We start from the raw sequence: 26,478 nt of genomic DNA on the forward strand, positions 1-26,478 counted from the left end.
ATTTATTTTTAGTTGAAATTTTCCAATTGCTTAATTCAAAAAAACACATATTTTTTTCTCTTTAAACAGTATGATCTCATTTTTATCTCTGCAGACACCTAGAAACAAAACACTGGATCCACCAGAGGAAATGGGGCAATAAAAGCATCAGAAATTCAAGTCAGCTATGGAATAATTTCTGTTAGCTGACAGTTCTCAATTCTAAACAGAAATGTCCCAGAACCTGTTGGATTTGACAAAGTTTCTTAGAGCTGGGGATTTGGAAAAGTTGAACTCCGCGGAATTCTTTCCCAATTGTTTCCAGCAGAGGGAAGATAAGGCTGATCCATCAAATGAACATCCAAAGAAACATTTAGGAACATGTTTAACTAGTACTCAGTATATGAGATTATTAAGTAATAACTGGAATACATATAGGTTATTTGTCACTGCTACAATATTTTCTGAAGGATGCTGAGCTGTAAGCAAGATCTTTTTTTACTAAAGTCCAGAACTTTTTACTAAAGTTGACACTGATGTCTTTTTCCCTGCTTGCCTCCCAGGCTTGTTTTTTAGGATAGCTTGGGGTTTGCTGTTTTCCCTCGAGGCCTTAAGTGTAACATCGCGGTTGGTGTTTCAGTCAAATATTCTCAAGTTGTTGTAGTAGCTGTTGTGATGAGACTGTCTGACCCATTGCACACACACTCAACTCAAAAATGCAGTCGTTTTCCAAGCCAGAGCACAGCTTACTGTTGTGAACCAGGTAAGTCTCAAAGGGGTGGTTTTCCTTGTTGAGATCCCAAATTCTGATGGTCAGATAGTGTCTAGTCATGTGACTCCCACTGTGGCTGAACTTCATATCCAAAATCAAAGAGATTATTTGAGGGAAAATGACCTGCTACTTGGATCATCCAGCTCTTCAAAAACTTCGGGTCATAGAGGGTCTCCTGGGTGGGGGGAGCGCAGGGGTTGTGGGTGTGTGTGTGGGGGGCAACCGGGGCTCATTGTGGGGACAAGGAGACTGATGACAAATGTACTGGGAACACGGACCTGCATGAGCTCTCCTGGAGGTACCAAAACCTGGCCCCACCCCACAGCCTGCAGGCACCAGTGCTGGATGCCTCAGGTCAAACAACCAACAGGGCTGGAACACAGCCCTGCCAGCTCATTAAGTAAAAATTTAAACCTACAGAAAAGTTGAAAATCTATTGAACTACCCCTCACCTAGATTTTCCAATTATCATTCTGCCACATGTGCTATCTCTTTCTAATAAATAATATACCTATACACATACCTATATATAACATGCAGGTGTGCGTGCTAAGTCATTTCAGTCATGTCTGACTCTTTGTGACCCTGTGGACATTAGCCTGCCAGGCTCCTCTGTGCATGGGATTCTCTAGACAAGAATAATGAGTGGGTTGCCATGCCCTCCTCCAGGGGAATCTTCCCAACCCAGGGATTGAACCTGAGTCTCCTATGTCTCCTGCATTGGCAGGTGAGTTCTCTACCACTAGAGCTAACTGGGAAGCCCATATATAACATACAAATGATTTATATATATTTTACATAATACAGACAGATACATATATGTTAGTCACTCAGTCATGTCTGACTCTCTGTGACCCCATGGACTGTAGCCTGCCAGGCTTCTCTGTCCGTGGAATTCTCTAGGCAAGAACACTGGAGTGGGTTTCCATCTCCTTCTCCAATATACATGTATAATTTGTTGCTATTGTTGAACCACTTGAAAGTTCCCGGCATTTTGCTCCTTCAACCCTAAATATTCCAATAAACACTAAAACGTGTATCTCCTAAGAGTCAGACCTCTCTTACATAACTGAAACTGCACAACTCAGATCGAACTCCAACCCAGCCAAAACTCAGACTGGGACTTGAACCCACTGTCTTTTAACTGAGATTGCACATCTGGTCTCAGGATTTAATGAAGCTTAGGTTCTTAATGTCTTAGTGCAGAAGTAATTCAGCAAGAGGCAAAGTCATAGCTAAGAAGAGGATATTTAGAGATACATTTTCCACAGACAGAATGCCATCTACCTCAAAAGGTGAGAGTGACCCAAAATATGGGGTAGGTTTTTTTTTTTTTTTTTGTCACGCTGCTTGGCTTGTGAGATCTTAGTTCCCTGACCAGTGATTCAACCCTGTCCATGGCACTGAAAGTGAAGAGTCCTAACCACTGGACCACCCAGGAAGTCTGAGTGTGCCATGTGGATGCTCATATATGGGGACAACAGAGGATGAGATGATTGGATGGCATCACTGACTCAACAGACACGAGTTTGGGCAAGCCCTGGGAGATGGTGAAGAACAGGGAAGCCTGGCGTGCTGCAGTTCATGGGGTCGCAAAGAGCTGGACACGACTGAGAGACTGAACAACAACACACCACAGGGAGGGTATAACAAGGCTCAAGGTCCACTGGAAGTCGAATCTCCCACCATCTTGGGCCTAATCAGCTCTAATTAGTTTTTGTTGTATCCTCAATGGTTACATCATTCTTCTAAAGGTTGTGCCCTGCCCTCTTCCCTCCTGTATCATAACTGCAGACCATTATCACATCCAAGACATTGAATGCTGACACAATAATCTAATACAAAGTCCATTTCATATTTCCTCATTTGACACCCAAAGGTCCTCCATAGCTACTTTTTAATCCAGATCAGGTAAGGAACAGGCCCGCCCAAATTTAACTTCCATTTCCACCACTCCACTCAGACTGCCTACAGTCAGGGTGACTTCTTCACCAAACCTAAAAGACCTTCTCTGGCATTGGCCAGGTGTCACTCACAGCAGTCTCTGCTGGGCTTCTGCCTCACCACACATTCAGTTTGCCCCCTCCTTCCTTGATCCTTCCCTTCCACCAGTCCTATGAATGTTGGGGGAACGCAGGTCATTGTTCTGGGCCCTTCCTCTTCAGTTCCCAGGTGGTCTCATCTAGGCTGGTGGCTTTAATACCAGCTGCATGCTGATGCCACCCATACTTCCAGCATCGAAGCTTGATATCCCCCGAATCCAGCCCCATGTATGTATGTTAGTAGCTCAGTTGGGTCTGACTCTTTGCGACCCCATGGACTGTAGCCCACCAAGTTTCTCTATCCATGGGATTTCCCAGGCAAGAACACTGGAGTGGGTTGTCATTTTCTTCTTCAGGAAATCATCCCAACCCAGGGATCAAAACCAGGTCTCCTGCATTGCAGGAAGATTCTTTGCCACCTGAGCCACCAGGTCCAGGGAAGCCCCAGGTCCAAGTACTCCTCTACTTTCTTCTCAGCATCTCCCCTGTGACATGGCACCAACACACCAACTTAACACATCCAAATAGAGGTCTTAAAGAGGTCTTCTTTCTCATTCAATAACAGCAATCCCCTCACCTCTGCTCAAGGTGTTTATTTAACTTATATGCAGAGTATACCATGAGAAATGCCATGCTGGATGAAGCACAAGCTGGAATCAAGATTGCCAGGAGAAATATCAGATATGCAGATGACACCACCTCTATGGTAAAAAGCGAAGAGGAACTAAAGCACCTCTTGATGAAAGTGAAAGGGGAGAGTGAAAAAGCTGGTTTAAAACTCGACATTCAAAAAAGTAAGATCATGGCATCCGGTCCCATCACTTCATGACAAATAGATGAAGAAACAATGGAAACAGTGACAGATTTTATTTTCTTGAGTCCCCAAATCACTGCAGATGGTGACTGCAGCCATGAAATTAAAAGACTCTTACTGCTCCTTGGAAGAAAAGCTATGACAAACCTAGATAGCTTATTAAAAAGCAGAGATATTACTCTGCCAACAAAGGTCTGTATAGTCAAAGCCATGGTTTTTCCACTAGTCATGTATGGATGTGAGAGTTGGACCATAAAAAAAGCTGAGCGCCTCTATCCTGCCTAAGAATTGATGCTTTTGAACTGTGGTGTTGGAGAAGGCTCTTGAGAGTCCCTTGGACTGCAAGGAGATCAAACTAGTCAATCCTAAAGGAAATCAATCCTGAATATTCATTAGAAGCGCTGATGCTGAAGCTCCAATACTTTGGTCACCTAATGTGAAGAGCTGATTCATTAGAAAAGACCCTGATGCTGGGAAAGATTGAAAGAAGGAGAAGGGGGTGACAGATGAGACTGTTGGATGGCATCACTGACTCAAAGGACATGGGTTTAAGCAAGCTCTGGGAGACGGAGAAGGCCAGGGAGGCCTGGCATACTGCAGTCTACGGGGTCGCAAAGAATGGGACACGACTGAGCTCATGACCAACAACAACAACCCTCACCTCATCTATCATCTGTCCTGATTCCACTCCTCCCTCAGCAGCCCCACAACCACTAGGTCCCCTCTGAACCCCCATCCCTCCATCTTTCTAGCCACCTCCGACGTTTAGTACCCCCTTAGCTGCCTGCATCACCCGGGAGCCTCCAGACTGCTCCTTCTGATTGCCCCACCCTCCCACAACATATTTTTCAGCAGAGCTAAACACTAATCTTTTAAAATTGTAATTCAGGTCAGATCACTCCCTCTCCTAAAACTCTCCCACACCTTTCTCCCTGTAATAAGAAAACATCCTAACTCAGCAGGGTTTACAAGGCCCTTGGTGGTCTAGTCCTCTTTCCAACTTCCTCCACCATTCTTTCTGGTGACCCTATCCCCACCTCCCTTTAGCTCTTTAAATGCCTAAAATTCCCCACCTCAGGGCTTTTGTTTCTCCAGGTTCTTGCCTCTGGCTGCTACACCCTTACTCTGGGTCTCAACATTGCCCATGGCAGAGCTGAAGAATTGATGCTTTTGAATTGTGGTGCTGGAGAAGACTGTTGAGAGTCTCTTGGACAGCATGGAGGTCAAACCAGTCAGTCCTAAGAAAAGTTATGACCAACCTAGACAGCATATTAAAAAGCAGAGACAAAAATAAATAAATTAAAAGCAGAGACATTATTTTGTCAACAAATACCTTTGTCTAGTCAAAGGTATGGTTTTTGCAATGGTCATGTATGGATGTGAGAGTTGGACTATAAAGAAAGCTGAGCGTTGAAGAATTGATGGTTTGAACTGTGGTGTTGGAGAAGACTCTTGAGAGTCCCTTGGTCTGCAAGGAGATCCAACCAGTCCATCTGAAAGGAAATCAGACCTGACTCATTTGAAAAGACCCTGTTGCTGGGAAAGATTGAAGGCAGGAGGAGAAGGGGACAACAGAGGATGAGATGGTTGGATGGCATCACTGACTCAATGGACATGAGTTTGGGTGAACTCCTGGAGTTGGTGATGGACAGGGAGGCCTGGCATCCTGCAGTCCATGGGGTCGTAAAGAGTCGGATATGACTGAGCGACTGAACTGAACTGAACTGATTGGTATAAAAACAAACGTAATCGAGGCTGCCTTCATTATCATATGTTCATTATTATACTGTTCATTTTTTCTTTCTGGTGTTGTTTTTTTTTAATTTATTTTTTAAAAAAACATAATCTTTGGCTGCATGGTGCAGCTTGTGGGCTTGTGGGATCTTAGTCCCCTGATCAGGGATCAAACCTTGGCCCTCAGCAGTAAAAGCTCAGAGTCCTGACCACTGGGCCACCAGGGAATTCCCCTCTTCTGGTTTTAAAATAAACCAAAATTAAAAATGCTTTCAAAAGCCCCTAAAAGCTGATGGGCCCAAGTCACTGCACTGCAAAGGAGACTGTGCCCCGTGCCTCATGAAGAAGCTGACCCTGGCTGAAGGCAACAACCTGAAACTCATCAAAAGCTTGAAGGTTTTATCTCCTCTTCACTGCTCTCTGGGACTTTAGAGAAGAAATGTAGATCAGTGCTTCCTGCTACAGACTCACTTACTAACACATGGTTATTCTCTCCAGGCAAAAGTTACCTGGGGACATACCACCTATATAACTGCTAAATATACAATATATGGTAAAGTGTGTCTTACACAAAGTAGTCTTGTAAATACAGAATAGTCTACAGAGGTTGGCTTTCAATGCTGTTCTCTGCAAGTTATAGTGGGGGCTGCTACAGGGGGCTGCTAAGTTATAGGGGGCTGCTTGGGCTGCTGGATTATTTTTTATACCTGACTGACAGTTAAGGAAACTGAGAACCCAGTAATGGGGCCAAGATGAAGCAGAGAACAAATGAAACAGTGATCCCAGGATTTCAACCCTGGTATGTGCTTTGGACAGACCGAATTTATGGTGCCTGAGGGTTTTCTAGGGGAAAGAGGTGTCAGGAGGCATTTAGATAAACCAGTTCAAGGCTCAAGTGACATCCTTAGCTTGTGGCATAGATTTGGGAATTATCCGAGTGCTGGTGGCATTTAAAGATTCAGAGTGGGGAGGCGGGGTTAACGGACGCGAGCAGTCGCGACGCCATTTGCTGCGGCTCAGTCGGCGAAGGCGGTTCTCAGGAGGCGTCCATCGCTAGACTCCCGCAGACGCGACCCGGTCTCTCGCAGCCGGTTCGTGTCACCCTATCTCACGCGTCTCCCTTCGAAGGAGTCGCCGCCGCCACTCGGAGAGAAGTCGGAGACGCCTCAAGTGCGTCGTCAGCGCCATGCCTAAGAATAAAGGTAAAGGAGGTAAAAACAGACGCAGAGGCAAGAATGAGAATGAATCTGAAAAGAGAGAGCTCGTGTTCAAAGAAGATGGACAAGAGTATGCCCAAGTAATCAAAATGTTGGGAAACGGACGACTGGAAGCTATGTGCTTCGATGGTGTTAAAAGATTGTGTCACATCAGAGGGAAACTGAGAAAGAAGGTCTGGATTAATACCTCAGACATTATATTGGTTGGTCTACGGGACTACCAGGATAATAAAGCTGATGTGATTCTAAAATACAATGCAGATGAGGCTAGAAGTCTGAAGGCGTACGGCGAGCTTCCAGAACATGCTAAAATCAATGAAACTGATACATTCGGTCCTGGAGATGATGATGAGATCCAGTTTGATGACATCGGAGATGATGATGAAGACATTGATGATATCTAAAGCGGCGGACTCAGCCTTGCACATTCCAGTTTTCTCTGAAGATTGTTCAACAGTTTGGATTTTGACTGTGACTCGTTAAATAAAAGTTCATGAGCATTGCAAAAAAAAAAAAAAAAAAAGATTCAGAGTGGAACAGCTTGTTCACTCTGTTGCAGCCTCTGTTATCATGAACCCACCCTGAGTGGGCCTCCTCCTTAGGGAGCTGGCAGCTTTGCTGTCTTGCAGGTTCTGGCCCCTGCTCTTTCCAGGTGTGCCTGGCTCCTGAGAAACATTTATGGGAACCTCTGTCCACAGTCCCTGGGCTACCCGCATGCACTCCACCTCCAGTCCCACTAATTTCTTTTTGGGGGCACTGCACAGCAGGTGGAGTTCCCTGACCAGGGATCGAACCCATGCCCCCTGCCTGCAGTGGAAGCCCAGGGTCCCAACCACTGGACTGTCAGAGGAGCCCTCCACTATTTCTCGCTGGATTAGATGCTAGAACTTGACTTTCTTTGCCTTGATGCCTGATCTCTATAGGGACCCGGCACCTGAGTGACATTGTGTGTACTCATCCAACCAGTAAACATTGAGCACCAACTATGTGCAGGATACCACTGTGAACAAAGCAGACAAAATCTCTTGAACCCAAGGAGCTTACAGTCTAGAGGCAGACAATCAATAAATAATGGTTCCAGGTGTCATGAATACGATAAAGCCTCATAATGTGGTGGAAGTGAGAGCAGCGGAGGGCTCTGAGGAGTGGCAGTGGCACAGGATAAGGTCGCTGGTGGGAAAGGAACCTCAGAGGGGAAGGTTGGAGCTGAGCCCTGAATGAGAAGAAGGCAGCAGTCATGAGAAGATGGAGCGTGTGCAGAGTCCTTCCAGGAGCAGTCAGTGTGAGCCCAGGTGTCCAGGCTGGGCGTGTCTGGAAGGCCCAACTGATGGGAGGGAAGAGAAGGGCTTGGAAAGGCAGAAAAAGCCACGGTGGGCAGGGGTCCTCCCTGGTGAGAAGACCCAACCCCAGGCTATCAAGGACACCTAACAACATAGGAAGGGAAAAAATAAGTCAAGAGAAGACCCCTCTTGGACTTCCCTGGTGGTCCAGTGGTTAAGACTCCATTCTTCCACTGCAGGGGGCCTGGGTTGGGATAGTTTTGCGTGCCTCTCAGTGTGGCCAAAAAAGAAAAGAGAAGACCCCTTTTTACTGAGGAAGGAGGAAGAGGGAGGAAGAAGCAGCAAGACAGAAGCAGGAGCAGGACTGGGGCCCTTGTTAAAAAATTGTTAAGAATTTTAAGATGGTGACAGCAGAGCATCGAACTTGGTGTGGGCCCTTCTGAGCAGCCGGCACGGTGCCACTCCACAGGACACAGCCCATGACACTGGCCCCAGCCCAGCAGACAGCCTTGGGAAGATGAAGGGCTCCTCCCTTCACCCCAGGCCGAGCCTTGCCGGCAGGGCCCTAAGACACAGAGTAAATGCGGTAGATTAAAATTTTTCTATTTTGATGAAAAAGTTGCAAATTGTACAGTGTTGCACAACCAACATAATGTAGCTGATTTCATGGACTTTTCAGAGCTGTATTGATATCACACTTCTGACAGTTGCAGTGTTCTCCTTTCCCCTGGAAGGCGTGGCGGGGGGTGGGGGGTGGGGTGGGGGGTTTGGGCAGTGCCCCTCTCCTCCTCATGCTCCCCACATGGCAGGGGACAGGATTAACCTCTGAGCAGGTGTGGCATGTTCCCAGGCAGGCACAGCTGGTTGGAGCCAAGAATGTTTAAACCCCTATGTCAAATATCATTTATATCAAACCTCCCCTCCTTAATCTTAGGCTAATTACTTTAACGATTAACAATAGTTGTATGTCCTTGGTAAACTGTTTATTCTCCTTGAACTTCAGATTTCCTCATCTGTAAAAAGGCGATGATTATACTGATACTTCACAGGGGTGCTGTGAGGATTAAACATATGAAAAGCCTTTTTAAAGAGTATTAAGGTTTAAACAGATGCTAGGTAGTGTTACTACAGATCTGCTCTGTTGTTGCCTCACTGGTGTGGACAGCGCCATGGCTGAACGGGAGCTTCTCTTTGTAGCACGGACTCCTAGACTCTGGTGTATTCTTTTTTTCCCCCCAGTTTATAGTGTATTTTTAACAATCAACTTCTGATCTTCAGTTTCTCAAGCAGCAGCTTCCTTTCCTGGGGAGATCCCCTTGGCTTGTCAGTCATGCCTCAGATCACAGATCAATAATCCTCATTTATGTACCAGACTCTTGTGAGTTGGGCTGCCTGCATAATTTTAATAGTCCCTAAATGAACCGAGAAGAAAGAATCCAGATCCTGGACCTGAGGGTTCTGAAGGAGACAAGTAATTATTCTTACTCGTTGCTTAGTCAGTTTGGGTAATACTCTTATTAAAATGTGCTGAAGGCAGATACACTTATTACAAGAGTAAGCAATGGTCCCGGAAGTTTCTCTCTGTGATGCAATGGCTGTTCCTTTGGTCTTGAAGGCTCTGCCCTCACACATCCCATGAAGGATGTCACCCCACCTCAGAGGGCCCTTTCCCCTGCTCCCTGCCACCTCTGTATCCTTCCTACTCTGTTTGAATCTTCCTGGTACATGCCCACCTGATTCATGTTGTATGGGTTTATATTGTTGGGATCACCCCATCCAAACATGAGCTCCAAGAGAGAGCTGTGACTCTGCTCTGTTCACTGTGAGGTTTCCAGGACTGGGGCTCAGGGCCTTTCACCAGCAATCGGATCCAGACAGAACTTATATTATTCTTGTTTTTGTTTATTTACTTTTTAAAAAGACTTTTGCTCATGATGAATGATACTTATGTTACATTTATCATAGTGATATAAAGTTTCCTTTAAAAATAAGTTTAAAACTGTAAGTAATTTAAAAAGATCAAGTGAATAATGTTGGTGCCCACATGTCACAAAAATGGTGTTCTGTGGAAGCCTTTTAGAGACTCTGCTTGGTCTGTAATCCCATTCTGGCACCTGTATACACACACGTAGACACACTCAGTACACAAAGACATCGGCATTAGGAGCTGGGCTATAGTCACTTCCTACAAGTGGACTGAACAGCAGGGAAGGTCCTTCGCCAGACTGGAGGATTCTGGGGAGTACACACTTCCTAGGGCTCCCAGGCCCCTCTACCTTTCTACCTAGGGGTCCATGAGACACCCCATGTCCTTCTACCTTCTGTCTTCTCCCTAAGCCAGCTTGAGCTGCTGCTGATGCTTGCAATCAAAGCCCTGTACACTGCAGTCTCTTGAAGTTAAATACAAACTGGGTGTCGATGCATATCTATTGAGGGGGATGAGGGCATGGCAGGAAGAAGCTATTTAGTTATTCAGTCTTCACGTATCTCTGCACGACTGTGGGTCAGGTGTTTGCCACTTGGCTAAGTGTTGAGAATACAAAGCTCCCCCAAGAAATTCATCATTTAGTGGACTCCACTGAGTGTCAGCCTTAATCAGACAATAAATGTTGAGTAATGGGAAGCAAGGCTGAGGAGGGAGTAGGGGGTTCACTGGCAGCACAGTGCATCAGAGGGCTTTTCTTCCATCCTGCTCCTCCCTGTGGAGGCATTTCTCTAACAAGCTATTGCTGTCTTAAAGGTTTCAAGTATGGTTCCTTCTAAGGATATATATTTTTTTCTTTCTTTCGTTTTTGGTGGAGAAGGGAGGTGATATTTAAGGTTTAATGAAGAAATCCAAAATCGGAGAAAGGAAGATAGGGAATGAATGTATGTGCTTACTCAGTCGTGTCTGACTCTTGACAACCCCATTGGTTATAGCCTACCAGGCTTTTTTGTCCATGGGGATTCTCTAGGTATGCAATCTGGGGCTTCCCTCAAGGTGAAGAGGCCAAGTTTGCGCCCTTGGTCAAGGTTACTGGCTACTGTGTCTCAGGGGGCACCCCCAGAGGGTGGAATTTGACTGTGGCTGTTGGTCCCCTAACTTGGTCATGCAGTACATCCCACTGACTACAGGCAAGAGACAATCCATACCCAATCTCGAACCTTAGAAATTCATTGGAATAAAGAGAGGTAGCCGTGACACACCATTTCGGCTTTTTCACTGGCAAAATTTATCACCAGCACTCCTCCCACCCCTCAACCCAGGTTCCCAAATCAACCTGCACACCGAATTAAGAAGCATATAAAAATGTGCAACGCATCAATGCAACTCAGCTCTGAAAATAGCAGCTGCAGCCACAAACCAAACAGGCCTTTGCGAACGGAGTGAAAGCAGCTGTTAGTCCTGAGTCCATCTTTTAAGTCACAGATAAAAGTGCCCCCCACTACTAAAGTAACACCTTTAATCAAAGATAGGAATCAATTCGAGGAAAGTAGTATGTCCTAGCACATTAGATTTTCCCTTTCCTGCTAAGTTTCCAAGGTCCTAATTTCCCAGCCAGAGCCCAGGAGAGTATGAACTCATGTGAAGACAGGCAGTGGACCCATTGCAAAGCAATAGGTTTGACAGCATCAGCAAAGGCCAGGTTCAAGATGAAGCACGCACAATCAGGAGATGAATCACTTCTGAGCCATGAGAACCCAAGGTCTCCAGGGAATAGTGTCACAACCTGACCCTGGGCCATGCCGTCAGGAACACAGCTCCTCTCTGATAGCTCTGGCGCACCCATCTCAAATCAAACTGTCCCTCTTTTTTTAAACAATGTTGAATCTGTCTCCTCAGCCAAATTAACATTACTTAGAAAGATCAGTTTCAGAAACACTACTCTGCTAGACTCGAATGTAAACCACACAACTTCCTGAGCAGTTTCATATGTGGAGCTACCTTCCCAGCCAACACAGCACTTTTCTTGCCTGAAGAGGGTCAAGAGAGTCAGACTGAAAGCCCAGGCAGCCTGTGTTTTTCTGAGTGGCACTGAGGTCATACTTTAATCTACCCTGATCATGTTTAATTGTCTACTGCCCCTCATTAGTGATTCCAAGACTGAAAAATTATGCAAAGTCCCTTACAGAGTTCAAGTTAGCTTGACCGATAAAAAGAGAGCTTGACATATGGCTAAGTGGTAAAGGGATGCGGGGGTGGGCAGGAAGGAAAGATAAAGGCTCAACTTTTATATACCTAAACTCAAAGCATAGGCAGGTACTAGGATAAGGGAATAAAAACTGTTTCTGGGCTTCCCTGGTGGCTCAGTGTAAAGAATCCACCTGCCAACGCGAGACACACATTTGATCACTGATCTGGGAAGACTCCACATGCCATGGAGTAACTAAGCCTCTGCACCACAACTATTGAGCCTGTGCGCTAGAGCTCAGCTGCCACAACTACTGAAGCCCATGCACCCTAGAGCCTGTGCGCCACAAGAGAAGCCATCACAATAAGCCTGTGCACCACTAGAGAATAGCCCCTGCCTGCCGGTACTAGAGAAAAAGCCCGCACAGGAATGAAGACCCAGCACAGCCAAAAATAAAAGGAAAGGAAATAGTCGCTCAGTCGTGTCTGACTCTTTGCAACCCCATAGACTGTAGCCTGCCAGGCTCCTTCTCTCCACGGATTTTCCAGGCAAGAACACTGGAGTGAGTAGCCATTTCCTTCTGCAGGGGATCTTCCTGACCCAGGGATCAAACCCGGGTCTCCTGCATTGCAGGTGGATTCTTTAACATCTGAGCCAGAAAAATTAAAAATTAAAGCCAATGATCAGGTGTACCAAATAGTCTCCAAACTATAATTTTTCTCTTGTGAGAAAAGTTGCCTTAACTGAAGTGTCAGACCACAATAAATAAAAGCCTTTTTATAACTAGTTGAAACCTCTTAAACTCCACCAAATTTTTTCACTTCTTGGCACATAGATATGCTAATTCTTTGGTTTTCTCCAACACACCTTAAAAAACCATCCCTAAGTGGTCCTTGTTCATCTTGTTTCCCTCTTCATTGGAGCAAATTTCTCAATCACAGCATCTGTCACCACCAGCTTGTCGTGGTGGTGTTGATGCCAGCCAGCACTATGGCAGAAAATCTCCTCCACGGAGAGTCCTATCACTGCCATGTGGATGACAACCTTTTTGGAGGCACCCCCTTGGCTGGCTGGGTTATAGGTGACATATAAAAAAATGGTTATATGTGAGGGGATTCAGTTCAGTTCAGTCACTCAGTTGTGTACGACTCTTTGCGACCCTATGAATCGCAGCACGCCAGGCCTCCCTGTCCATCACCAACTCCCGGAGTTTACTCAAACTCATGTCCATTGAGTCGGTGATGCCATCCAACCATCTCATCCTGTTGTCCCCTTCTCTTCCTGCCCCCAATCCCTCCCAGCATCAGGGTCTTTCCCAATGGGTCAACTCTTCACATGAGGTGGCCAAAGTATTGGAGTTTCAGCTTCCATCAGTCCCTCCAATGAACACCCAGGACTGATCTCCTTTAGGTTGGATCTCCTTGTAGTCCAAGGGACTCAAGAGTCTTCTCCAACACCACAGTTCAAAAGCATCAATTGTTTGGCACTCAGCTGTCTTCACAGTCCAACTCTCACATCCATACACGACCACTGGAAAAACCATAGCCTTGACTAGACGGACCTTTGTTGGCAAAGTAATGTCTCTGCTTTTTAATATGCTGTCTAGGTTGGTCATAAATTTCCTGAGGGGATTAGCCCATTATGTTTAGGATTATGGGCATTGGTGACTGTTGAAAAGTGAACAAGTACAGAGACAAAATAGAAACTAGAATAAATCCTGTGGTGTTGGACTGGAATCAAAAGTATTTGTCTGAACTGATGGTTTTCAATACATATTTAAGTAGAGGAATACAGATTCAAGTATGTATATCTCATATATCCCTATGCTTCATCCACTGAGGGGGCCAGGGAACAGGCACCCAATAGCGATGAGCACCCTTAGCTTGGTTTCTAAACACCCTGCTCTTCTAATGAAACTAGAACTCCTTGGGGAGACATGGCTGGTTCAGACTGAGACAGAGAAGGTACATGATGAGCCTGGAACAACTTGTGCTTGAAGTGCTGGAATGGTAGTTCATTTGTCCTTTGAAATGAAGAATAGATATACCAAATGATTCCCTTCGGCATCTCTGAAGCATTTACAACAGAAACAGTTTTTATTCCATCTTCCCAGCTCCTGTCTTGTGCTCTGCACCTTAAAAAGTGGAGTCTCTGCCTCCTTTTTGCACATGACAAAGGGTCATAGAAGCACATGAAGGGGCTCCCAAAGGCCAAATCTGGGACAATGTGCATAAAAATCACAAAGTATCAAAATGATAGCAATGTATAATAAGCACTGAGTAAAACAGAAACCCATGAATCCGTAAGTAAATGAATAGAGAAAAGGAAGACTTCCTTAAGCAGAATGACAACCAGAAAGTGTAGGAAGGATGTGGGATTCAAACACACTACCTGGCTACCATCATGATAGAAATTTAGCTAAGAAACAGCAACAGATGCTTAAACAATGGGGTAAAGTTTAAAGAGGAATGGGATATTTAGTCTCAAAGCACTACCTTACAAAATACTCCTTAGGAACTTTTCAGTGGAGAAACCCAGCAGGCACCACTTCAGTTAAGTGATCGAAGTTAACATCAACAATTTAAGATACTTCAAAATCACATACCACAACAGCAACACTTCTGATATTCCTGCCAACAATACGTAACTAAAACCAAATCACGAGGAAGGCATCAACAAACCCAATTTGAGGGCAGTCTGCAAAGGCTTTAATCTTCAAATGTCAAGGTCATGAAAACAAACTTCAAAGATTGTTCTAGGCTGAAGGAAACCGAGACATGACTACTAAATGCAACACAATGGCTTTTTTCTTTTTTGATGATAAAGGATATTATTGGGACCATTGGGAAAACTTGGTTATCTGAGGCTGGCAGTGTTCCATGTTAATTTTTACTTCTGATGGATATACTTGGTGACACAGGAGAATATCTTCAGTTACAGGAACTACACATTATAAAATATTACATAAGATACACAGTAGTGTTGGGACATCATCCTTCAACTTACTCTTAAAAACGATTCAGGGCAGAATTTCCTGGTGGTCTTGTGGTTAAGACTGTGCTTCCACTGAAGGGGGCCTGGGTTTGATCCCTAGTCGGGAAACTAGATCCCACGTGTTGCAACTAAAAAAGATCCTACATGCTAATGAAGATGGAAGATCCTGTGTGCCACAACTAAGACCCAGAGCAGCCAAATAAATACGTTCTTTAAAAAAGAAGAAAAAAATCAATCAAGGGGGTGGGAGAGGGTAGCAATCACATTAAAAAAGTAACAGGGATGGTAGGATCACATTCAGAAGTGAAATGCCTAAAATTCTCCCAATTTCTTTTGCGTCAAAAATTTAAGAGCACACACACACACAAATTTGCTAAAAGTGAAGATCTTTTTAATGTTTTTAGACACAGGTTACTTAAGATGGGGGCAGGGGATGGGGGGAGAACAGTACTTAAAATTCCAAGGAACTAAGGTTAAGCAGAGACCACAACCAAATACTTAACAGGGACACCCTATATTGATGCTGTTTTTCTGAGTCAGGAGAACATCCAAAGACAGGAAATTCTTCCCAGCTTGCTTCCTTGATGATCACTGAGTGAGACTCTTATTCATCTTTCCATGCATCAACTGCTTAGTCCACATATCTGAATCCTCAGATAATTTAATGCAACTCAGTCATTCACTTTATCATATAATACTTTCACATGGATATAAATTCCTGATTCCCATGAATAACATTTCAATTATTAAGTTACAAAATGGCAAGAAAGATTCTTTGAGATCTCCACAAAAGAAAAAAACTTGAGAAAAGTGTATCACAGGGCTTCACAAATATGAAGCAAAACAGTTAGAATCTTGATATAAAATAATTCTCCCCAGGTTCAAATCTGTTTTGAATCCTTGAATGGTTCAATAACAACAAGACACCATTTGTGAATGTTCATTTTAAAAAGCCCAACGAGCCTATGAGTCAGGAGCAGGTGGTGCCTGCCTCTCAGCTGGTGCTAGACACGAGAGGCTTGCGATACTTGCACTGAATCCAAACTCGGTACATTGTCAGTTGTTTCCCTCGATTCACTTGCAACCGGCGATCCACCAGGTTCTGAACCTTTTCCAGTCCAGCAGTAGTGAAAAGTGTGTCCAGTTCATCTAGTTTGGAAAGAGATGTTTATATATTTTCCCCTGAAGAAGCACCGTGTCTACCACTTCCCATGCTAAATGGTCCTCTGTGAGACTGCTGTCCTTCCTCATAGACTTTAAGTGATTTGGGCAGTATGGTTTAGCTACAATTGCAATAGTGGCTTGGTAGCAGCAAGTCCTTGTTTAGGCAGACGAAGGCAAACCATGTGTGAAAGGTGGCCTGGAATGCACCGGGAAAGCCTTTCTAAGAGTCAGCTGACAGGAAAGAATTTTCTACGGTACTATGTACATCTTACAATCATATGCAAAAATTGACATGTTATGTCAAAGCCGTTTCTTTGTTTTTTTTAAAGGGGAGGTTTCATCACTCACTAAAGGCTCAGAAAAGTATGTGACCTGACAGAAGGCCCAGGGAGAAAGTATTCATAAGGCACTGGTGGAGGTGAAAACTGGCAGCAGGACAAGCAGCAGAGGAAAGAAGCTCTGAGTTACACCTGGAACCCAGGGAGCCATGGGTTCACTTAAACTCAGGTACACCTAAGGTACAACCCAGCTTTGAAGCTGAAACAGCTACAGTGCAGTCTTGCAAAATGAACATGTGTCCTGTTTTGGATAAAGTGATGGAGAGAAAGAGCAGGCAGCAGAAGAACAAGGCAGGGACCAAAGGCTCATATAAGCTGAGCCTACTGGGAGAACATTTGAGTAGTTCTAGGTGGCTGGAGGTAGGCTGAGGGGTGGGGAAGGGCAGGGAAGAGGCTGCAAAAGGTTGAGGGACCAGATGATGTCACTGCTGAAAGCACACTGAGGAATATGGAAGTCAGTCCCGGGGGCGCCGTCAGCACAAAGACAAGCGCTTTTGTGTCGTACCTTGTGTGAAGAAGTACACTCTGGTGCCATCGCCTCTCACATAGAAATTTTCAGACAGACACTGACCTGCAGAGGGATGTGGTAAAGACCAGAGAAACTTTAAAGCACTTCTGTGAATTTCACGGTCAATTAAATGTGCATCAAGATATCAATTTCTTGGGCAGAGAACAGATCCTTTTCTAAGCTACCCTGGTACTTTGCAGCAATCTGCAGTCTCTCTCCTACAAAGGAATGATGCTTTGGAGAAGAGCAGCTCCAGGGGAACAATCAAACTTCAGTGTCAGTGAACACATGTAATTCTCAGCCCCCAATTTTACACTTCTGCTCAGGATGAAAATAGCTTGTTTTCTCCTTCCCTCCCCCATTAAATAAATAACACAAACACTTTGTTTAAAAACAAAAGCAAACTTTTAAGAGGCTTTCTGCCCCTTTAAAAACACATAGTAAAAATTCAAGGAATATAGCTAAATTTAAGGAAATCTGAGACAGCCACTATTCCCATTTCAGTGACTGTCCTTTTGCATGTCTCTCCACGGTGTCCACATGCACACTCATAAATAGGATCCCATACATACTGTTTTTATCAAGGACACACTTCCCCTTCTGCTGCTAAGGCCCCCTGACCTTCTCAGTTTAACAACCTGATGTGTAATCAATCCTTCTACACCTTTTGAATGTCAAAGTAATCTTATTTTTCCCTAGCTACTGTTAAACACAGGATTAAGTGTAAAATACCAACCCACACAATGCTTTTCTCACTTGGTCACACAGCCAAGTCCACCCCCCCTCCGAGACCAGTGGTATGGGGTCCACCCCGTGTGATAAAACACATTACCCTATGCAGAGGCAGTCACTTTGTTTCCAAGGTTTTGCTTATTACACACATACTGTGTGCTCGTTCCTGAATAAATCCCCAAAGGATTGTTGGATAGAATAGATAACACCAAGATGCTTTAGAAAAAAAGGCTGCATCTATTCCTATTTCTGCCTTTCATGGAGGAACATCACTCTCTCTGAGTCAGCCAGCAACAGGTATCTCACTGCTGTTTCCATTTTCTTGAAGTTTTGTTTTTGGCCATTTGGATACACTCTTCAGTAAATCAACTCTAAAACACTTCTCATCTGTTTTCCGAGTGGGTCACTGGTCTTTTCCCTTATCAATTTGCCAGCAGCCCTATTTGAACAGCATAGATATTAAGTCTTTACTGTTCTATTAACTGAAATATTTGTCCTCAATCTGTCATTTGTCTTTTAACTTTTTAATGGCATCTTTTGCCATATCACACTTAAAACATACCACTCTTATCATGTATTAAATGGCTCTCTGTATGAAGCTATATAATTCGAGAGTCTCTATCTTATTCCACTAATTTGTGAGACTATACTGATGGCAAAGCCATTGTTTTGATTATAGTGGGAAAAAATACCTTTTTTAAACCGAAGCTGAGCCATGTCGTAGCGACCATAATCTCGCAGAAGCATTATCCCCCCGGGCTTCAGAAGCCTGCTCAGCCTGTTGATAGCATTCTGCATCCTGAAGGGCAGCAGGGAACGAAGATCAGATCTCTTTAAGAACAGAGTCCCCTCCTAACACCCCTCACAAAAAAGAACAGGTCCCTTGTCTCTGTATTTTATTTGGAAAAGCCAGTGGACTTCCTAACACTGATACATCACCCCTGAAATCTTAGCTCCTATGCTCGTTTCAGTTATAACCTGAGCTCATGCCCAAACCTTTGATGTACCTTCTGCTGTTTGCTTACAACCGTGGCTTCTATCCACCACCTTCAGTATGAAGAGGCCTGCTCCTTCAGCAGGGATCCACCCTGGGGGAAGTTACATGCTCTCTGCCTGGCTCACTTCCCACTCCTCAGGGGGAAGCCATCCCCACACTGGGCTCCCATGGATCTCTGAGGACTCCTGACCACCCAGCGAGGGGACTGCTAGTTGACCCACCCTACCTGCCCACTAGGGCCACGATCTCTGAATGCAGCCTGTCTCTTTCCACCTGTTACATGAGGACTGAATCTCAAGAACTTTACAAGGAGACACAATCTGTATGCAAATGAGTACTCTGGGCAGAGTGTTCTACACTTCCGACTGCATTTTCCATATATAGAGTCTCAGTGTAGGTTTCAGCTTTAACTATTTAAGAAGTATAAATGCTTTGAACTTACAAAAACCACATGAAAGTCTATTTAAATACTGAACAATGAATTTTTTTTTAATAATGTTTTTAATTTTAATGTTTTGTTTCAGTCCATGTCAGTTTAAAACCTGGTGGCTTCCGTGGTAAAGCAGTAAAGAATCCGCCTGCCAGTGCAAGAGACATGGGTTTGACCCCTGGTTCGGGAAGATCCCACATGCCGTGAAGCATCCAAGCCCATGCACCACAACTATTGAGCCTGTGCTCTAGAACCCATGTTCTGCAACAAGAGAAGTCACTGCAATTAGAAGCCCATATACCGCAACTACAGAGTAGTCCCTGCTCTGTGGAACTAGAGAAAAGTGCGAGCAGCAATGAAGACCCAGTACAGCCAATATATAAGTAAATGAAACTATATAAAGTTTACAGCATGTAAGCTGCTGCAATTAATGTTTAAAACCACGCCAGGCTGTTTGGGCTGTCCTCCATCTGCCCTTATTTCACACTCACAATATTCCCATCAGGTCAAGTGACACAGTGCTATCCTAGAGGAAATGTGAGCTAGAGAAAGTCAATCACACCCCACCCCCCCAAAGCACCCCAACTGATGCCGCTTCCTCGAGACAGTATTTCAACTTCATTGGGATGACCGGCTGCCTATGTCCAGAAGCCTTTAATGTTATCTTTTAAGGTAAACCAATCCACTTTCCTTTAATCTTGATTTTACGGAATTCTCCTTCCTAGAGAAGTTTTCTAAAGAACTTAAACATCAGAGAACACTTGATGAGTTAAGTTTCACTGTGTATTTTGTGCTGATAATAAGCCTGGTTTATTTAAAGCATTTAAAAAGCCAATAATGGGATGTTCTTGAATAGCTGTGGCATTCACAGTTCTAAGATATCAGGCTATGTGATCATCAACAGGAAATTTCACTACATACACTAAGATGACTCCCTCATTCTTTGGAGATATTAAACCATTATCATAAGAAGAACCGACCACTGCAGTCAATAGGCAGAGGTTTAGATGCTTGGAGTCCAACGTGGACTCCAAGACAAACTTAGGAAAGTAGTTGAGAAGCTTCTATCGCTTATAATGAAATACAGCTTCTTCCTGTCTATCAGAACATTAATAAAATCCTTTTTATTAAGGTTCCAACTCTGAGATCAAGGTCCCTGATCAAAGCTTTGTTTTTGCTATGCTACTAGTCAAGGGACTTAAAACTTACTTGTCTGGAATGATTGCTGAGAGAACAAATATAAGGATGATGACATCAAGACTATTCTCAGGCATTGGGTAACTCTTATCTTCATCACACAGATCATGAACAAAGGCAAAACACCGAGAAGGGTCATATGCTGAATTTGTCTGCAGAGAGACGGAAGAGAGGTTAGAAAATGTTCATATAGCCTCAAGAAAAACCATCTTGCTTTAAACATAATCCCTGCTGCTTCCCACTGAGGGAGATAGCTCTAGCCATTACAGTAAACATTGTTACTCTTAGGGTAAGAAGCAGGAACAACTCTAGGAGCCTGTGGAATCTAACTTGTATGTTTAAAATGGTACATTCCTGACTGCTTTACTTCTAGTCTTTATTCTGATGAGGAGTCAGATCTGAGAACTGGAAAAAAATGAGGACGGTAAGTAACCAAAAGGGCAAAGAGAAACCTCATAAGTAGGAAAACAAAACATACTGAAAAAGCATGATTTAAAGCAACTCCCACTACAGCATATTACACAGATCATAGAATTCTCCAGGAAAATCTCTCTCTCCAGGATGTGGAAGATTTAACCTACAATTTATTATCATTAAACTAATTTTAAAAAGTCTCACTATTCATCTGGTATAGGCCCTTAAGAACAGTTTCAGAATTAAAATTCCCTGGTGGTCCAGGGGTTAGAACTCGGCACTTCTACCACCAGGGACCCAGGTCTCATCCCTGGTCGTGAAACTTAGACTCCGCAAATCGAGTGGCAAGACAAAAAAAAAAAGCCAACCAGAAACATTACCAATCCCTGAGCTCCTATGCTAGGAGCATCATACATGATTGTAACACATGCTTTAGGGTAACTTCCCTATCTACATCTCTCTTCTCCAAAAATGTGATTTTGTTCCTCACTGCTGCTGCTGCTAAGTCACTTTAGTCATGTCCGACTCTGTGCGACCCCATAGGCGGCAGCCCACCAGGCTCCTCAGTCCCTGGCATTCTCCAGGCAAGAACACTGGAGTGGGTTGCCATTTCCTTCTCCAATGCATCAAAGTGAAAAGTGAAAGTGAAGTCACTCAGTTGCAGTCAACTCTTCGAGACCCCATGGACTGCAGCCCACCAGGCTCCTCCGTCCATGGATTTTCCAGGCAAGAGTACTGGAGTGGGGTGCCACTGCCTTCTCCATGTTCCTCACTGGTCACAGCTAATTAACAGGGCAAGTAGATGGTCAGCTGAGCTGAGTCAATCAGACTTTCTGGGGACTCTGGAATCAAGACACTGTCATTCAGGTGAGGTTCTGGGAAAACCCGAAGAGGGGAGACTTATAAGGGACTGAGAGGGGCAAGTATATTAGACCATGTATAAAACCAGGAAAAACCTATCAGAGAAAACCTGGCTGCAAAGAAAAAAAGGAAGCAAAAGGCAAATGGGCAATGAGAGGGAAAACACCATGACCTTGAGGGAGGCGCTGTGACAGAAGAAGAGGGTGGCAGCATCTCACCAGTGTGTCTTTGGTACCTGACACTTTGTCAGGACTGAGTTTTAGTCCTGGCTACACCACATGCCCTTTAGATCTATGACATTCCCTTTAATCAGCTGCGTTTGTCTACAAATTTCTGTAACTTGTAACTCAATCCTAAATGAAACAATCATTTCATTTCAGTCCTTAAAACATGACTTTAGGAAGGTCAAGAGACCTGCCCAAAGTTCCACAGCAGGAAAGCATCAGGTTCCATCACCATGTTTGGCCAATTCCTCTACTCCAGACTATTTCAGACCACAGCACAATAAGCAAATAGAGACCTTGATTTTTATGAGGCCCTTTTCCCCTGAAGTCAGTGAAAATTACTGATAGGAGCACTGGACTTACCTTGACAAGTTCTACAGCTGTGGAAGAAAAATCACAACAGTAAACAAAGAGGCTTGGGTCACTGAAATGGGCAAGAAAAAAACCACAGCAGAGGAATTAGATTACAAACTGGATTATGTCTATTCTCTTTACTATGCAGCAGAGTTAAAATATCAAAGGCACCACATGTTAACAAAGTAACAGGTTTAACATTCACTACTTTCCTTGATGACAAAGATAACTTATAAGTCAATTAAGTCAAAACAATCCATAAATGGATAATGTAGACATCTAATCTCCTGTAACCCACAGTTCCCAATAATTGCTGTTACCATTTGAATAGAATAAGAGTTCCAAGAAACAATAATGCATCACTTTTTTCTTTGCTGACATGCTGTTAAACTTTACAACAAACCTTACTTGTTAGTTTGTAGAATTGGGAAGACTGTGTTTCCCACACCACAACCAACCTGCAGACAGAAATCAGAAATGAATTATTAATCACAGAATTCCCAAAGAATTCCCTAAAGTAAATAAATAATCAACAATAGACAATTTGTCTTACTGTATTAGGAAAGGTGTAGTGACCAGAGCTAGAGTAATCATGACATTCCCTGCCCGTGACCTCAGGAACCCTTAAAGAGGTAGCCACAGTAGACGAGAATATGGGCTTTTATTAGCAGGATGGGACCTGGTCTGGGAAAAAGAGCACAGGCTGCTTTTACTTTTTGAGTTTGGGCAAATGGTCCTGTAAACAGAGTATTTTCTTACTGAGCTCCACTATACCATTACTGGAAACACGTTTCTAGTAGGCTGGATTGAAAAAGTCATGAGGGGAACCACGGCAACACTGTCCTAAATTCAGTGCTGGGTGTGGTAATAACGAAAATAGCACCATTTACTAAGAGCTTACTCTGTGTCAGACGCTATCCTCAGCCATTATATATACATTATCTCAATTAACCCTAGTAATAACTATGAGGCAGAAGTCCCATTCCGCTTGGGGAGGATAAGGGACTAGCACAAAGTCATGCCAGAGAACTCAGTCCCAAAACTAATCAGCTTCAGGTGGAGTGTGTAGTCACTTTTGTGAATATTCATTTTACAGTGCACACTTTTCTTTTTCAGGTCTAGCCGAGCCTCTACCATATATCCAGACTGAGAAGACAAGAAATCTCCCACACCTGAAAAGCAGGCATCATCCTAACTAACCTCTCCATCTCATAAGTGTATCAGAAGTAACAGAAGTTGTCTTCTGACCTGGGACTCTCTACTAGATGGCAACTTTTGGACAAAATATAATGTTCCCAGGTAGCACTTCAGGTGATCTATCTTTGTTTGTCATGACCAAGGCAGCTGGTCTGCATCTAGGACATTTCAATAGCACAAAAATGCAGGTGATTCCAGGCCGACATAAAAGAGGTGAGTCTAGTCAACTTCATCATCAGAAGTTACTTTGGGGCTCAGCCTCTCTATTGCCACCCTCTGTGCATAAGACAGCCTTGCTAACCCCACTGCCAGGACAATAAAGGGAGGTTACCTCGAGTATTCGGTAGGTTGCTGAGGATCCAGGAAACTCATTAGCACAGATTTCCAGGTGACGGAGTTTCTGAGTTACACTCTCTTCCATAAGAGGTGGCTGTGTCTTATCTCCAAGGCTAATAGAAGAACAACTGTGCTGTTCTTCCATTATTAAATCAGATCCATCCTCACCACTTCTATAGTATTCATATACTTCACTCCTCTTATTCTCTGAGAGCAAATTCTTCAAGTGATTTTGGCTAGGTGCCAGCTCTGGGAATTCAGTAAAAAGCCAATGTCTATCCTTGAAAAACCCGTTTTCATGGATTTTGTAGAAGTCGTTCCAGTATTTGTTGGCATTGATCTCATAATCAACTGTAAATATTTAAGAAAGAATTTTAAGAACCATCTCTCAATTTTATTTGTATACAATATAAATTATCACCCTGCTTCACCAAATTTTATACAAAAAGTTATACTCAAGTAGAGCCTCAGTCTCAGAGCTGGTGGTCATTTTGTCCTATCACACTTGAATTTGCTCTGTATCTTGTCCTTCCAGGGAGTTCAACTTCTACCAAGAAAACTTACTATCAATTCTCCTCCCACATCTTTAGATGGCTCTTAGTGGCTCAGAGGTTAAAGCGTCTGCCTGCAATGCAGGAGACCTGGGTTCGATCCCTGGGTCGGGAAGATCCCCTGGATGAAGGAAATGGCAACCCACTCCAGTATTCTTGCCTGGAGAGTTTCACGGACAGAGGAGCCTGGTGGGCTACAGTCCACAGGGTCACGAAGAGTCGGACACGACTGAGCTACTTCACTTTCACTTTCAATATTAAGCAAAAAACCTGTCTAATCATTTATGGTCAAAAGGTCGTACTATCTCTCAGGGCCAAACAGAACAGCTCTTTCGTATTTGAGAGCAATTATTTCCCTTTCTAAAACCTCTTTTACAAGCTAAATGTCCCAGGTTCTTCAGTTATTCCCCATGTGAAGTAAATGGTTATGATATAGGTATGATACTGTATCTTCTTTACATTATATTCCTATATCTGTGGTTCTTTAGTGTGGAGCCCAGAAATGAATTCACTACTAACAGATACTAAACATGGAAATAGAAAATGATGACAAGAGGAAAAGTGTTCAGGTGAGAAGAGATCTGATGATAGAGGACAGTATAGACTAAAGTATGTACAATTTAAAAGAAACCTGTGTTGTTCAAGGTGATCAAGGAAGTCCTAGATTTCAGTTTTACTTATTTATTTTTGAGAAAACACTGGCTTATAACTAGATTTTAGCTTTCTGCTCTTTGCCAATACAGGGCCTTGACTAGTGTAATAGAAGAATAAAAACCTAAGAAATTGGATCTCAATTCCACCGCTACTAACTAAACTGCTTACCTCTGGGCAAGGCACTTAATGTCTTGAAGTCCAAGTTTCTTTAACTGTAAAAAGAGGATATTGGACTATATGATTTTCAAAATCCCTCTCAACCTTAATTTGCTTTGATGTAGTCTTTGTCAAACTATGTAAGGTTAATAATATTTCATAACTGGACTGTTCTACTTGTTCAGAACTATTTCAGTGGGTACGACTCTGCAATTTCTAGTGCCACCTTCAACTGTCACTTAGAACACAGGCCCAACCAGTCCTAGTTTTACTAACTAGGGGTATTTTTCAGTGAAATCATCCACCTCTTCAGAAGAGGCCTTTTTCTTTGGCCAGACTTATTTCCACTCTGATTCATCCATCCTTCCTTTGCAGAAGCCTTACCACCTCATAGTCAACACACAAGGAAAAGACACATAACTCACGATTCATTAGCCAGCCGCCCCCCACCCCCCATTATTTAGAATCTGACCACTTGAATCCAGCTGTAATGGCAACATTTCCTCGGGCAAAATGTAATGATATACAAAGTATATCCTCTAAGACACTCATGTTGCCACAGCCAGTCATACTGATACAGGTCTAGTCAACATAATTTAAGACTTTAGTCACTAGAAAATGCTATTGAGATACAGTTATCCTCTTCCAAACAAAAAAGCAAAACCAAAACACCCTTTATGCCCTAACAAGATGTCAAGGCACAGCCCTTCCCCAACCCCTCCCCTTCTCGTTCTATCCCAGTTCTGTTTCAGACCAGTAACAAAGACTCTCGGGGTCTCGGTTCTCTGGCCTCTCCTGAGAGCACGTCCAGCAGGAAGCAGGCTGTCAATACCACTGAGGGTCCACCTGGGCGCACCTTGCTTCTCCTGGCACACCCGCTGAGTACTGTTCTCCTGGACTTTCCTCTCTGCCTCCGCGGCCTGCTCCTCCGACCACTCCACGTTGTCCCTGGGAAAATTAAATGGGCAGCTTAGGCGCCTCAGGTTTTCGCCGCGGGCAGGGAGTCGCTGGCCCCGCAGCGCCTCTTCCACGGGAGGAGAGCGCCAAGAGTAGGCCCGCAGGACTCTGGTCGGCGGTTAGGGCCTTCTCAGAGTGCTCTGCGGCGCTGGGAATGAGGGCGAACCGCAGGCCGGGCGAAGGGTAGGGCACTTACCAGGCATTGTGGTGAAAGACGCGAGCGGGGTCGCTCAGAAACCGACTCCCGAACTGCTGCCTCTTTCCGCAGACCGCGGCAGGATCGCCTTCAGCGAAGGAGCCGTCCATGACACCGGAATCGGAAACACCTACTTTCCCCTCACGCGCGAACGTTCTGCAGGCCACACCCCTTTCGGAAATCGCGGGGTCTGGGCGGGAAAACACGGAGGCCGGGTGGGGCAGCTGTAAAGTTCCCCGTCGCGGCGGCGCTCGGCCTCTGCCTGGTG

The 26,478-nt window shown here is 44.2% G+C and overlaps 2 protein-coding genes and 1 pseudogene across 2 annotated transcripts; 1 reads left to right on the plus strand and 2 right to left on the minus strand.

Moving 5' to 3' along the window:
• Positions 1–375: 375 nt before the first annotated feature.
• LOC122437421 lies at positions 376–6,529 on the minus strand (annotated as a pseudogene).
• Positions 6,312–7,080, plus strand: LOC122439938 (eukaryotic translation initiation factor 1A, X-chromosomal). Its single transcript, XM_043465543.1, has one exon. It carries the CDS (start codon positions 6,528–6,530, stop codon positions 6,960–6,962), a length of 435 nt encoding a protein of 144 aa, XP_043321478.1. The 5' UTR covers positions 6,312–6,527; the 3' UTR covers positions 6,963–7,080.
• Positions 7,081–15,313: 8,233 nt separating this feature from the next.
• METTL2A (methyltransferase 2A, methylcytidine) lies at positions 15,314–26,332 on the minus strand. The gene is made up of 9 exons (XM_043465560.1): positions 26,211–26,332; positions 25,914–26,005; positions 23,692–24,047; positions 22,572–22,621; positions 22,173–22,233; positions 20,323–20,462; positions 18,379–18,485; positions 16,952–17,017; positions 15,314–16,093 (listed from the first exon to the last, which is right to left on the minus strand). The coding sequence occupies exons 1-9, from the start codon at positions 26,318–26,320 to the stop codon at positions 15,939–15,941; spliced, it is 1,137 nt and encodes a 378-aa protein (XP_043321495.1). The 5' UTR covers positions 26,321–26,332; the 3' UTR covers positions 15,314–15,938.
• Positions 26,333–26,478: the final 146 nt, after the last annotated feature.

Source organism: Cervus canadensis, chromosome 1 (genome assembly GCF_019320065.1).
Source record: "Cervus canadensis isolate Bull #8, Minnesota chromosome 1, ASM1932006v1, whole genome shotgun sequence".
NCBI classification, from domain to species: Eukaryota; Metazoa; Chordata; class Mammalia; order Artiodactyla; family Cervidae; genus Cervus; species Cervus canadensis.

Coding starts and splice junctions, on each gene's coding strand:
- LOC122439938 (XM_043465543.1), top strand. CDS start 6,528: ATGCCTAAGAATAAAGGTAAAGGAGGTAAAAACAGACGCAGAGGCAAG.
- METTL2A (XM_043465560.1), bottom strand. CDS start 26,320: ATGGACGGCTCCTTCGCTGAAGGCGATCCTGCCGCGGTCTGCGGAAAG. Junction 24,048..25,913: donor GGTGTGCCAGGAGAAGCAAG/GTGCGCCCAGGT, acceptor AAATATTTACAG/TTGATTATGAGATCAATGCC. Junction 17,018..18,378: donor TCAGCTTCGGTTTAAAAAAG/GTATTTTTTCCC, acceptor ATCCCTCTGCAG/GTCAGTGTCTGTCTGAAAAT.